Here is a 14,228-nt window from a genome sequence, read left to right on the forward strand (position 1 = left end):
TGGCACTATGGACATTATGGTTTTAAATTGCTTTAATACATTATTGTATTTGATCCTCATAACAACCTGTGAGTTAAGTACTGTTGGTATTCTCTCCCATTTTATAGATGAAGAAACTCACATTCAGAGAGGTTAACTGGCTTGCCCAGGATCACACAGTGTTTGAAATAGGACTTGAACTCAGTTTTTTTCTGACACCAAGCCATTTTTCTGACTCTCACCGTTATTTTATAAACCAAAGTGCCATCATAGCTTCTGCAGAAATTAAGACATAGTCAAATCTCAGTTACCTGTGACATTCAGAAAATCCACAATGGTAGAGAATGGCCAAATTATTTCTATTTCACTTTGAATGTGTTTCTGTATTTGTATTTGGACATTCATGCTTCAGTCATTCTGGGAACTTGCACCACTTCCAAAGAGATAGTGTTCAAATTCTCTAGCTCGCCCAGCTCCCTCCTATTTTTCCCCTTTTCTATGTGAGGGATGGTCCATCTATACTTTTCTGGGAATGTGATCATTGATATTCATAAAAAGGAGTCTGAAACAGAGAGGTGTGACTAGTGTAAGTAGGATAGGCACATCTTGGGGGTGGGAGACCCAATGAGGTACTCATTTTAATCTGACTTTTTAGAAATGCCAGAAAATTCCATCCTCCATGATGTATAGGGATTTTTAAAAATGTGTGTGACCAGTTAAGTCATATGGATTGGTGTGTGGACTTGGAAGTCTCTGGTAGAAAACAGTATTTTTATTCTTTGAAAACTGGAAGGCTACACTGTACATGGTTTAATGCTAAAGTAATAAGGTCGAGCCTCATGACAGGTTTCTGGAAGCCAAGTTTGTTACTTCAGCATCACACTTAGCTGTAGCAATTTTGGGTTAAGCAGATATTATCTGACCATGCCAAGATACATAGTTGACTGTAATTTACAGACAAAAGCAATGCCTGCTCATTAATTTTTTGGGGGGGCCATTGCTTTTTTGCTTACCTCAAAGGGCTTTGCATCCAACCGTCCTGTTTTATCTAAGGAGATTCGTCTTTCCTTTTTTCTTGATTCTCTGTCCACTATTTCCGAGGAGTAGCTCTTCCCACTTATTGAAGCTCTTCTTAGCTCTGCTAGACTGTGTCCAGTTCTTGACAAACACTGCTTCTTCAGTTTCTCTAGTGGTTGAGTTTTGAGTGAAAGCACTGCCAAGTGTTGAGAAACAATGTCTGGATCTATTCTCATTGGCTTATTTCCAAGGTGAGGGACAATTTTAACTTGCAGGTCATCCCCCTCAATGTCATCTTCTTTAAAGAGCACAGAGCCCATTTTTGTGGCATGCTCACTGGCTTTTTCAACAATTCGGTCAACATCCAGATCACTGATGACATCAGTGGATGAACTATGGGAGCTAACAGATTCTGGGGGATGATGAGAAATCTCACTAATTATGAGGCTAGCTACTTTTTGGGGGAAAAATCTGTTCATACCTTTTATATCATGAAAGAATTCCTCTTGGGTTCCAGATTGTCGCAAAACGTTATTATAAACAGAATCAACAACCTGAGAAATCATTTCAATATTTTCTGGGTTCAAAAAGTACACTTCAGGGTCAGAAGCCACTAGACTAATGTTACTTTTGGAAATTTCAGCAGCCACTGATTTTGTCAGTTGAGATGCAATTTTATTCAGTTCAGGTTTGGATAAGCTTTTTGCCTCTTTGGTTACAACACAGGGCAACTTGACTATTTTTGCTAGGAATAATGCCAGTGTTTCCTCCAAAAAGGAGGCATCCAGTACTGGAGTTTTGGGGGCTGAAGGTTTCTCCTGTGACTTAATGTCATCAAGAATTTTAAGGACTTTTTCCATAATTTTGACAGCTTCCAGTGCCAGTTGCGGACCTGATGCCTCTTCCTCACAAGGGAATTTTTCCTCATGGGAGATTCTTTTTTCACTAGTGATTCTTTCCTCCTGAGCGAATTTTTCCTCAGAAGGGAATCTTTCCTCACGAGAAAAGATTCTTTCTTTTGGAGGGAATCTTTCCTCATAAGCAATTCTTTCCTCATGAGAGAATTTTTCCCTACAAGGGACTCTTTCCTCACGGGAAAATTTTTCCTCACGAGGGATTCTTTCCTCAGAAGCAGATTTTTCCTCACGAGCAAGTTTTTTCTCCCAAGACAATTTTTCCTCATGGGGGATTTTTTCTTCCCAAGAGAATTTTTCTTCACGGGGGATTCTTTCTTTCCAAGAAAATTTTTCTTCACGGGGGATTCTTTCTTCCCAAGAAAATTTTTCTTCACGTGGGATTCTTTCTTCCCAAGAAAATTTTTCTTCACGGGGGATTCTTTCCCCCAGAGAGCGTTTTTCCTCCTGAGGGGTTCTTTCCATATGAGGCCGAAATTCAGGTTTGGAAATTTCCTTGACCATTAAGAAGGCTATTATATCAGCTAGAACATTGCTCTTTCCTATTAGATCTTTATACACAGAAGTGTGAGAGCCAGAGTGTTTTAAAACGCTGTCATAGACATTATCGACTACTTTTTCAATAGCCTGGTTATCTTCTTTAGGCAATGTGGGAGGTTCATTGGGCTGCTGTACAATTTTAATTGAACTTTTTGATATAAACTCTTTCAGTGATGTTATTATTTTGTTGGTAATTTTTTCCAATTCAGCCTCCAAAGCCTTGGTTCTTTCCCTCTCTATCATAGGGAACACAGACAAAAGTCGGGATAAAAACTGTACTGCAATTTCTTCTAGGATATTCAAAGATAATTTTTGATCAGAGGTTTGTTTGGTTGGAAGACCTGCTGAGCTCTGGGAGATATCTTTAAGAATACTTTCAACAACATTGTCAACCTCAGCACATTGATGGGGTGTTAACTCTCCAGAAAAGTATGTCTGCAGCTGATTTCCAGCAACCTCTCTTATAACTAGGTCAGCTATGCTTTCAGAAAGCATTCTGCATCCGCTTGTTGCACAGTTCTGTATAACCTCTTGAGAGCCAAACTGTGGCAAAAGATTACTATAAACAGACTGTACCACTACCTGAATTACTTCATCATCGTTGGGGTGTAAGCACTCAACATACTGTATTACCATATCTTCGTCTTTTGTTATCTCTGTCATAACCCTGCTGACTAATTTCATTTGAATGAAGTTCATTTCAGTAAAAAGACTGTCACCTACTTCTGAATCTAGATTTTTTTCTGATCCTGATGGAAAAATTTTGGCTAGAAGAGATGAAATCATTTCTTCCAAAAATCCGTGAGGCAGCATGATGGTATATGGTGAGGAAGTTTGACATTCTCTGGTGTGTTTTTTGGCCACTTGTTGTACTTTTGTAACAACATCCTTAGATTCCAGAGGTATGCACACTTCAGTGGGCAATTCATCCTGTAGTAGTAGGCTGAGCTGATGCTGAAAGATTTCTTCTATTACAGCACCAGCTAATCTTTTGGCTAACTTATCACTATCATTGATGTCTTTGCAAATTGAGTCTTGAGATCTGTATTCGTGTAGAACATTACAGAGAGAGGAGTGCACAACCTTATTGACCAATATTTTATCCACTGGTGGCATATCAATGTAATGTTGTATATCTGTACATGATCCCCTATCAACCAAGGTTTTGGGGGGCACAGGTGGCATTTTAGGCGGTGAGGGTGTTCTCTGGAGAGTTGGTGCTTCCTGTGTAACAGAACTGTGCTTGTCTGGTACTTTCTCCTCAATCAGTACTTTAGGTTCCTGGGGCAAAGGTTGCTTTTCTTCAGTGGGCCTAAACACCCTAATTCGGGCGTCAGAAAACTCTTTTAACAAGGAATCAATCAGTTTCATTGCTGTTTCATAGAGCTCAGTCTGATTTGCATCATCCTGAATTTTTTTACACTCTTCACAAGTTTCTGGTGAAGAAGAAAAGACCAGTTTGTTTACAATCTCAGTGACAACATCTTCTAAAAATCTTGCTGAAAAAATACCCGATCTCATTTCAGGTGAATAGCATGATATTTTGGCATCAGCAGGAGGGTGTTTCTTCACCTCTTTGCCTTTGTCAGGAACACCCTTGTGAACCAGGTGCAATGAAGCCCCTGATGAAGGTTGGCCAAGATTCTCAGCATGTGCTTTTTGGGTAGGAATAACATTTGTATAACGGGTATCATCTAGAGATGTCTGAGTAGATATATCTAAAACATTACTATAAATATTCTCAATCACATTTTCATAATACACTATTGGTTCATCTTCAATATCTGTTTGAACACAGATCTCTCTCTTGCTTTTAAAGGTTGATTTTATATTTGGACTTTTCTCCGTAGTGACTGCAGGAGTGAGACTAAACGCCCCTTCTTCATCATCTGTCCCAACTGAAATGTCTTTTTTCTTTTCTTCAAACTTCTTACTACTTGATAATTTCAAAACTGGTTCTGGTGTTTTTTTACTTTTTACTGGAGAAATGCGTCGTATTGGTTCTTCTTCATTGCTTTCAGCAGCCAATTGGTGTTCTTTCTTTATACTACTCTTCTTAGGTGTTCTCTTAAAATCTGGTTCCGGGATCCCCTTACTGCTTTTCATAACTGCAAAGACTTTTATTGACTCTTCCTCGTACTCATGTGCCTCATCTTTGGCTGAAAACTCATCACTCTTTTGATCTGATGTTTTCCAAGCATGGTCCTGGTGACTTTTTATATTATTTTTAATACTGGTGGCTACAGAAGTGAATTTTATTGAATCCTTGTCTTCATCTTTTCTGGTTGGGCTCTCACTTGTCTTTTTCTCACTTTCCCTTTTGTCAGTTAGATCCCAATCTGCAGATTCCAGGGCACACATTTTAGTTTTCATAGTACTAGCTAGAGAAATGAACATTGAATCCTGGTTATCGTTTGTAGGTATAGTCTCAACCTTTTCTTCACTCTTCTTTTCACCTATTGTGCCCAGATCTGTTTCATCTTTTATATTTCTAGTTAGATTTACAACCGCAAGGGAATCTTTCAGTGAAGAATCTTTGATAGGAGCACCTCTTATGTCTTTATCAAATGAGATCTTTTGTGGCAGATATTGGACTCTTTGGGTGATGTTATCTGGTTCTAGAAATGAAAAGAATGGGGAAAACCAGTCTCCAGAAAAAAGTGGCTTAACCTTGAAACCTGAGATTGCATTCTTTGCTAAGTTGGTTATCATTTCAATACAAATATTGCTCTCTTCCTCATCATGATGAGTACCCTCAGATCTGTATTTTTTAACAACCTCTTCATACACAGAGTCAGACACTTTATTAATAGTTTCTTTATCTACTGGTGGAAAAGAAAACAATTCTTCAGCATTGGGGAGAACCTTAATATCACTTTTTCGAAATTCACCTATTAGAGAATTTACTAATTTGATAGCCATGCTCACAAGGCTGGTCTCTGTCATACTTTCACCTTCATCGTGCTCAGGAGTTTTTGGGACAGGGTACAATTTCCTAACAAGATCAAAAATAACATCTTCTAAAAATGTTGCTGAGTAGAGGGAAGGCTGGGGTGTGCATGGTGGTTCTTTTTCTTGCTCAGGAACATCAACAACAGACTCTTTATCAGAAGTTCCACCAGAATCAGAGTCATCCTCGTGTAAGAATGGCTGGAGATGATGATCTACAATTTCCTTCATAATGAAGCCAGCTATTTTGGTGAGGAATGTGCCTCCCTTCTCACTCTCCTCTTTCTGGACTTCAGCTTGCACTTCAGCTTGGAATTCAGCTTTCTTCAAAATATTTTTGCAAATTGAGTCAACTATGCTTTCAATAGTTTCCAGATTCATATGTGAGGCATTCTCCTCTGCAGCGGTCAGTCTAATTTCATGTTCAGAAATTTCAGCTATAATAGCATCAGTCAGTCTTGAAGCTGCTGACATAAATTCATCATCTGGTGGTGCCTCTTGTTCTTTAATTTGAACGCTGGCTTCAGATGAAGGAAAAATATGAACTAGAAGTTTGGAAACCATATCTTCCAAAAGAGAGCGAGGTAACACAGTAATGAAAGATGGCAAATAATGGCTTTCTTTACCAATAACATTTAGTACACTTCGAATAATGTTCTCAGCTCTAAGTGAAGAACAGGCAGACAAAGATAATGTTCCAGAAATTAATCCCTGTAATTGATAATCATAAATTTCTCCCAAAAGTAAATTATATATTTTGCTTCCAAAATTTTTAGTGTCATGTTCTATGTCTGTGTAAACGAGATCCAGAGATTTATAATCACTTGTTATTTTTTCATAAATTAAGTTGACTATCTTACTAACCATTTCTTTATACCCTTCAGAAAAACACAGATTTTCATCAAAATTTTCAGCAACAAAAATTTGAGATGCTGCAAACTCAAGCACAATTGATCGGACTAATTTTGTAACAATGTTAGCAACTTTGGCTTTAGACTTTGGATCCTCAGATGAGATGAAATTACGTGAAAATGCATAAAGGAGTTTGCATAAAAGCTCAGAAATTACTTCCTCCAAAAATATAGCTGAGTTAACAATGAGAGACAATTCTTTTGGGTCAATTTCTACACCTTTGTAAGTCTGTTTCCTAGTTAAGTCAGTTGTAGATTGAGATAGGATTTGCTCTTGAGATAAAAATGACTGAAGGTGATGGTTAAAAATTTCTTTGATTATGAAACTTGCTATTTTGGAAACAGGTATATTATTTATGTCTTTTTTATCTTTTGTAAGAGACTGGTAGAGATTTGAATGTGAAATGTCAGCATAAATGGATTCCACCATATTCTCAATATCTGTTTCTGAAATCATACTTTCTTTTTCATTTCCATGCTTTGTAATCCAGATAGCATGTTTGGAAATGATGGCCATGATTTCATTGATTAATTTCACAACAGCTTTACTGAAATCAGGCTTTGAAGTAACTGAGTCTTCCACTCTGGAGTCTGAGGACATCTGTGATAAAAGCTGGGTGACTATCTTTTCCAGATGAGTATGTGATAACATAGTTGTATATATTGTCGAAGTCTGTCTCTGAGGTTTTGGTTTGTTAATTTCACACTGAACTTTCTTAAGCAAAACATTAGCATTGAGATTTGACAGAGCTTTGAATGGTAGCCTTGCGACTAAATCTGGTTGGAGTTGAAAATCAAAGATTTCTGCCAGAATGATTTTGGTTATCCTTTCGGCCAAAGTCTTTGTATCATTGAAAAAATCTTTATCAAGTGTTAGGTCTAAATCGTATTCTTGCAAAACTTTGTTGTAAGCTGTGTCAATTATCTTAATGATGACATCCCTATCTACTTGTGGCAAACCTAATTCCTCTTCAGCATTTTCTAGAATGCTTACTTCTGCTTTTTCAAACTCGTCTGATACTGAATTTATGAGTCTAACAGCTGTCTCCTCCAGTTTACTTTCAGGTTCTCTTATTATTCTGGCAAATGCAACACCCACTACCCTGTAAAAGATTTTGGATAAAACTCCGGAGACTACTTCTTCCAAAAACGTTGAGGAATAAACACCAGCATAAAACTGTAACTGCCTTCGCCCACCAGCGTGGTACATTGGGGGTGGAGGAAATCTCTTTCCGGACACAAATGGCTGAAGGTGTTGCTGACAAATATTTCTAATGATAAAACCAGCTACTCGATCAATGAAAGCATTGTTACTGCTCATTATTTCTTGTTCCATTGCTTCTTGTGAGCCAGAGTTTTGCAAGATGTTTTTGAAAACAGAGTCAACAAGATTTTGGACATCATCTTCTGAATAAATATATTGTGGTTCTTCTGTATCTTTGGAAAGTCGAATTTCGTGTTTTGAAATTTTCTTCCGGATATCGCTGATTAGCTTTGAAGCAACTTCATTGAAATTAACTCCAGATGTATCTTTTAGATCTTCTTGATATGGAACCACCCCAGAAGTTGAAGGAAAGATTCGAGATAGGAGCACTGTTATCATGTCTTCTAAGAAAGTATAAGGCAGTAAGGTATTATATGGAGTCAGGCTCTGGCTTTGTTTGCTAGTTTTGCTGATTCCACTTAGGACTTCTTGCACAATGTTCTCTGCTGTCAAAGAAGAATAGGAAGAAGCAGAGAGCTCTCCAGAGAAAAGGGGATGAAGAAGATAATCAGAAATTGCTGCTACAATTAAACTGGTAAGATTTTCAACAAAAATGTCCGTCCTCATTAGTTCTTCTTGCTCACCTGTAGGATCTAGTCCATGCTGTTTCAGGACACTACAGTAGACAGAGTCTACCAATTCATCCACAATATCGATATTCAGAGGCGGGAAAGGCTGTGCCTCATCATGACGTACCACTCGGACTTTGGCTCGGTCAAAGTGAGCATTTATGGAATCTACAATTTTGTGTGTCACATTGTTTAGTTCTGCCCCAGTTTTCACTTTGGGGCTGAAGATCTTTGATAAGAGTCTAGCGACAATTTCTTCCACAAATTCAGCAGGGTAAACCCCCATGCTTAGAGAGGACGCTGTACGGGGTCTTTGCAGCCCTGTCACTTCATTGAGAACATTCTTAACCATGGTGGACACTTCATCAGTGGCAGCTGTTGATTGAGAGGCACTATCCCCAAACAAAAAGGGCTGAAGGTGACTTTCAGTAATCTCTTGAATAATAAAACTGGCTATTCTGTCAACAATGATGGGACTTCGACTTGTTATACTTTTCTGTATTGATGAGTGACCACCTGAGATTTGCAAAATATTATTGTAAACTGAGTCAACCATTGTTTGTAGATTTCTCTCTGAATATAAATATTGATGATCATATTTGGTGAGCCAAATTTTGTGTTTAGAAATGGCTGACATAACTTTGTTTATTATGCAGGCAGACATTTCATTAAAGTCTGAACTCATTAAATATTTCTTTTCCATAGACCAAACATCACTAGATGATGGAGGGATGATCTGTGATAACAGCTTTCTAATGACATCCTCTAAAAATGAATGAGGCAACATGGTAGTATATCCTGCTGAAGGCTGAACTTGGGAACTGAACTCCCTCAGGTTTTCTTGAAGTTTCTGAAGGACATTTTCAACTTTTAGGGGGTAGTATGACTCAGGAGTGAGTCTTTCCACAAAACATGATGGCAGTTGGTAGTCTAAAATCTCATCCAGCACAGCATTGGTTGTCCGCTCAGCTAATAAGTTGAGGTCATCAGCTGCATCATTCTCATTTACATAAGTCATTTTTGATTCGTATTCCTGCAAAACTTCATTATAAACGGAGTCAACAATTTTGGTCACAGCTTCTTTCTGTACAGGTGGAAAACACAACCTTTCTTCAGCATTCCGGAGCACAGTGACTTGAGCTTTATTAAATGCATTCACCACGGAATTGATAATTAATGTATTCATCTCATTGAGCTGCTCCTCTGTGACATTTTCATCTCGGTCATACAATGAAGTATAAATAGAAGAAAACAGGTCAGAAATAATGTCCTCCAAAAATGTGGCTGAGTAAACACCTGTACTGAGTGGGTCTGATTGCAGCATTCTGGGAACTGTTTTAATTTTTAGATCTTTCCTCCTCAGTTTTTTCATAGAGGAAGCAGAAAACTGCTTAAAGGGTGGTCTGATTTTGGAGCCAATTATTCGGAGATGATTGAGGGTCTCTGATGTGAGTTTGTCCCTGGGCCGCATGTGGTCTTTTGCTGATTGTACTCCTTGGGCATTGGACAGTTTTTCCCTTGCACTGTATTTTAAAAGTTTATTGGCATATGGAGGTTTTGGGGGGGCTGCCTGTATGCTGTTTGACAGCTTTTCCATCAGAGATTTTACCAAGCCATGGGAAATTACACTGAGCATTGATTCTGAGGAAAGCAACTCATGCTCACTTTCAGCCAGCTGTTCCAACACAAATTCTGATACATAGTCCTCTGCTTGAAATGGCTCAGTTTGCACTGGGCTCACTTTTCCTTCTCCATAACCAAATTCTTCCTCCTTGACACTTTGGATTACATTAAAAAGCTGCCGTTCTGCAGCAGACAATTCCTCAGAAACAGGGCTGCCTGTCAGCATGTCTGTGGTTGTACATTTTTCCAAAAGTGTCCTTATAAGTTTCTCACATACAACATTGAGGAGGAATACGGATTTGGGAGATAAGCCCAGGTTACTAGGCTGCTTCTCTGGAGAGTCAAAAAAATGTCTTGTTGATGCTTTGACAGAGTCCAAAGCCCCACTTTGGCATTCATCTGGCAAAAATAAATCTAAGACAATATTAAAAATTTTATTCACCATTTCTTTAGATTCATGACTTTTTAGGCTCCCTAGTAGACTGTCTAATTTAGATGCCACAGAATTGTTTTTATTTTTCTGGACAAGTTGATCTGTTCTATGAGTAAGTGATGGGTCCCAGCTTCGTTGGCTTACGTCTCTTTCTATGGGTCTAGTTTTTTGGCAAATAGGAATACTCTGACTTTGAAATCTGGGAGTTGGTTTCCCTTTAGTATTACACTGATTATTAATTCCTATTTCTTTTGTCAGCACATGAATCACTCCTGATAGGAGATCTTGAAAGAGATCATCAATGTCTATGGTAGCCATATCTGGAGAATAAATGTATTTTGTTTCCAGGGAAACAGCATGCTCAGTAACATCTGCCTTTAAAATGTTACTATTAGACAGGATTTGAATAATAATTTCAAAAATGCTGAAAGCAATGTCGCCAATAAGAATTGATCTACTCTTGGATCCTTGGGCTCCCAACATCTCAGAATTAATTGAAATGAATTTCTCAGATGCTGAAATTTTATTTCCAGCGTATTTCAGTTTTGCTCTGCCATCTTCAGTACCATCTGAAACACTTGAAATTATATGGAAAATAACAGCATCAGTGAGATGTTCACAAAACTCATTTAAAGATGATTCAGTTTGCTCACTTCTCAGAGGCCTCTTTGGATCTAGTTTTTTTCTTGATAGCAAAGAAGCAACAGGTACCTTTTCATCACAGGAACCTTAAAACAGAAAGCATTGTGATTTTTAGCATGTAGTGAGGAAATTGTATAACATCCAAAATATTTTTTCAAACATATGAACATTTTACTATGTATTATTTTTTTTTTAAACCCAAATGTTAGCAAAAGAGATGAATGGGTTTTCTCCCACTTTCCATTTTCCTTCCTACCTCTTTCTTCCTCCTCTATTATTGTAACTTTTTATCTTTTAGCTGTCACCATTCTTAGAATGAAAAGGGAAGGAGAAAAATAAATACAGTAGGGGTGGAAAGGGAAAAGAAAGTTATGGACATATATTAGGGACATAATATGTGCAAGTAGAAGCCATACAAACAAGGAAAAGGGGGTGGGGAGAGCAGCTGGCACTTGAAATAGGAGGGAAAGAGGAGAAGAGAGAATTAGAGGGAAGGTAGATTAAGGGATAAGGGCAGTTAGGTGGTACAATGGGTAGAATACTGGGCCTGGAGTCAGGAAGACCTGAGTTCAAATCTAGCCTCAGACATGTACTAGTTGTGTGACCCTGGACAAGTCACTTAACCCTGTTTGCCTCAGGTTCCCCATCTGTAAAATGAGCAGGAGAAAGAAATGGCAAACCACTCCAGTATCTTTGCACAAGAAAACTCCCAATCAGAATGCATGGTATTTTGGGGTGGAGGGAGGGGAGAGATGGGGAGAAAATCTTGTGGAAATGAATGTTGAAAACTAAAGATAAATAAATTTTAAAAAAAAGAAAGAAAAAAAGGAAACCCCCAAAAGGGGTCATGAAGAATCAGACATGATGAAAATGAGTAAACAACAAAAGTTGAAGAGATGAGATCATTCCTAAGCAAAACAAACTTTAAATATGAATGTACAAAAATGTTCATAGCTCTTTTTGAAGTGGCAAAGAATTGGAAACTGAAGAGTACCCATCCATTGGGGAATAGCTGAACAACTTACAGTATAAAATTTGATGCGATAACATTGTGTTGTAAAGAATAATGTACGGGACGGTTTCAGAGAAACCTTGGAAGACTTGTAAGTCTGATGCAAAGTGAAATAAGCAGACCCAGGAGAACAGTTTAAGCAATAACAGCAATAGTGTAAGTGCAAACAACTTTAAAACAAGTAGGAACTTATGAATGTAATGATCAACCATGACTTCAGAGAACTTGGATAAAACATGCCACTCACTTTCCTTTAGGGAAGCTAAAGATTCAGAATGCAAAATGAGACAATTTTTCATTTTAGACATGGTTAATGTAGAAATTTGTTTTTGCGTATTTGTTAACAGTTTTTTTCTTTCTTTTTAAATGGGGGGGTGTGTGGATGGGAGAGACAGAAGGTAGATTTTTGTTGTGGGAATTTTTTTTTAAAGAAGACAAGATAAAAATAAATTTGAGGACCTTGAGATGGACCAGAGTAATGGGAAGAAAGTGAGAAGAATCTGTGGGAAAAGATTAGAATCAATTTACTCTAAGCAAAACTAATCTCAAGGCTTAATTGTGAACTTAAAAGAGGTAGAAAAAGGGTGGGTAGAATCAGTGTAAAAGAATTAAATGGCAGAAAACAAAAACCTACCAATAACAAACTTAAATGTAAGTGGTTTAAGCTTCATAGTAAAAATGAAAGAAAATGAAACTCGACAATTTGCTGCATATAAGAAACACATTAAAAGGCAGAGTAAAATTGAAGGACTAAAACAAAAAAGGAGCAGTTTTTTGGAAAAAATACAACAAGTAGCACAGTATATAAGTACCTAAAGGAAAAGCTGACTGAATGGCAACAAAAAAGTAACATGACTGTCAGATAGTGTTCCTCTTTCAGAGGTGGATATTAGTTATCAGGAAGGAAAACAAAAAGAAAACAGCTGAACAGACTTGTTAGAAAAGAGATTTGAAAGACTTTTGTTGTCCTTTGAATGGGAATATTAAATAATATGCTATTTCACATCATCATTTAGTATGCTTACAACTGATTATATACAAGGAAATTATAAATCAATATGAAAAGGTAGAAATAGAAATACATTCTTTATAGATCACAACAATAAAATAGTAATTGATATGGGGTATAAGCAAAAGATAAGGTCTAAGTGGAGATTAAGTACCAACATTCTGAATCATAAGTAGGTTATAACATCACATGAACAAGAAATAACCACTGAAAAGGATTCCAACAATGAGACAACACATAAAATTTTTTTTTGGATGCAGCTAAAGCAGTCCTCAAAAGAAAAATTATATCATTAATCACATACAACCCATCAACAAGCAGTTATTCAAAATTTCTATGTGCCAAACCTTGTGCTAAGTGCTGGGGATACAGAGAAAAAGGAAAAATAGTCTCTTCCCTCAAAGATCTTACATTCTAATGAAGGTGAAAATATAATAGATAAATTGGTATACAGGAGATAAATGTAGAACACATGAAAGGTAGTCTTAGAGGGAAAGCATGGCTAGAGGGACCAGGAGAGTCCTCCTGGAGGAGGTGGCACTTGAGCTGAGTCTTAAAGGAGGCAGGGATTCTAAGAGGTGGTGATAAGGAGGGAAAGCATTCCAGGCAAGGGGAACAGCCAGTACAAAAGGTACAGGGCCAGGAGGTGGAGGAATAGCAAATGGGCCAGTAAGGATAGACTATAGTGGACGTGGAGAGTGTAATATACAAGAACATTGGAACAGGGTTCTACTGGACTAGATTGTAAAGAGTTTTAAATGCCAAACAAAAGATTTTGTATTTGGTCCTAGAGGGGGCCAACAGAGTTTGTTGAGTAGGGGAGTGTTATGTCTGACCTGTGCTTTAGGAAAATAACTTTGGCAACTGTGTGGAAGATAGAGTGGGGAGAGACTTGAGGCAGGAAGACCAACCAGTAGGCTATTGCACTATTTCTGGTGAGAGGTCATTAGGGTGGTGTCTGTGTGAATGGAGTGAAAGGGATGCATGTGACAGAAAAAAATCTTCAAAACACAACAAATATAGGTATGGAAGGGCCATTTAAAAATATGGCCAAAAGCATATATCTCAAACCATGGACTAGTTACTTGCAATGAAGAAGCACTTCCAGCTTTCTTAATAAATACAGGTTTGTCAAGTCAAGGTTGCCCTTTCTCCTTATTGGTTTTGGCGTTGTTCTAGAAATGCTAGCTACGGTAATGTGACAAGAGGGAGAAAATAAAAGTATAAATGTCAGCAAAGTGGAGGCAAAATTAGTCTTATTTGCAGATGACACATCTACTTAGAAAATCCCAGAGAATCAGGGGAAAAACTAATCAAAATGATTAACAGCCTCAGTGAAGTAGGTTACAAAATCTGTAAAAATCAT

The 14,228-nt window shown here is 37.7% G+C and overlaps 2 protein-coding genes across 7 annotated transcripts in view; one reads left to right on the forward strand and one right to left on the reverse strand.

Annotated features, from left to right (window-relative positions):
• Positions 1-14,228, forward strand: part of LOC140515491 (uncharacterized) — a 497,421-nt gene that overhangs the window by 425,874 nt on the left and 57,319 nt on the right. The gene's annotated exons all lie outside the window — the stretch shown is intronic.
• Positions 1-14,228, reverse strand: part of LOC140515481 (fibrous sheath-interacting protein 2-like) — a 100,576-nt gene that overhangs the window by 18,573 nt on the left and 67,775 nt on the right. For all 4 annotated transcript variants that reach the window (XM_072626194.1, XM_072626193.1, XM_072626191.1 and 1 more), the window contains one exon: positions 993-10,927. In XM_072626194.1, the coding sequence (XP_072482295.1) occupies positions 993-10,927 (9,935 nt within the window). The remainder of the gene's footprint in view (positions 1-992; positions 10,928-14,228) is intronic.

This window comes from Notamacropus eugenii, chromosome X (assembly GCF_028372415.1).
Source record: "Notamacropus eugenii isolate mMacEug1 chromosome X, mMacEug1.pri_v2, whole genome shotgun sequence".
Lineage (NCBI taxonomy): Eukaryota > Metazoa > Chordata > Mammalia > Diprotodontia > Macropodidae > Notamacropus > Notamacropus eugenii.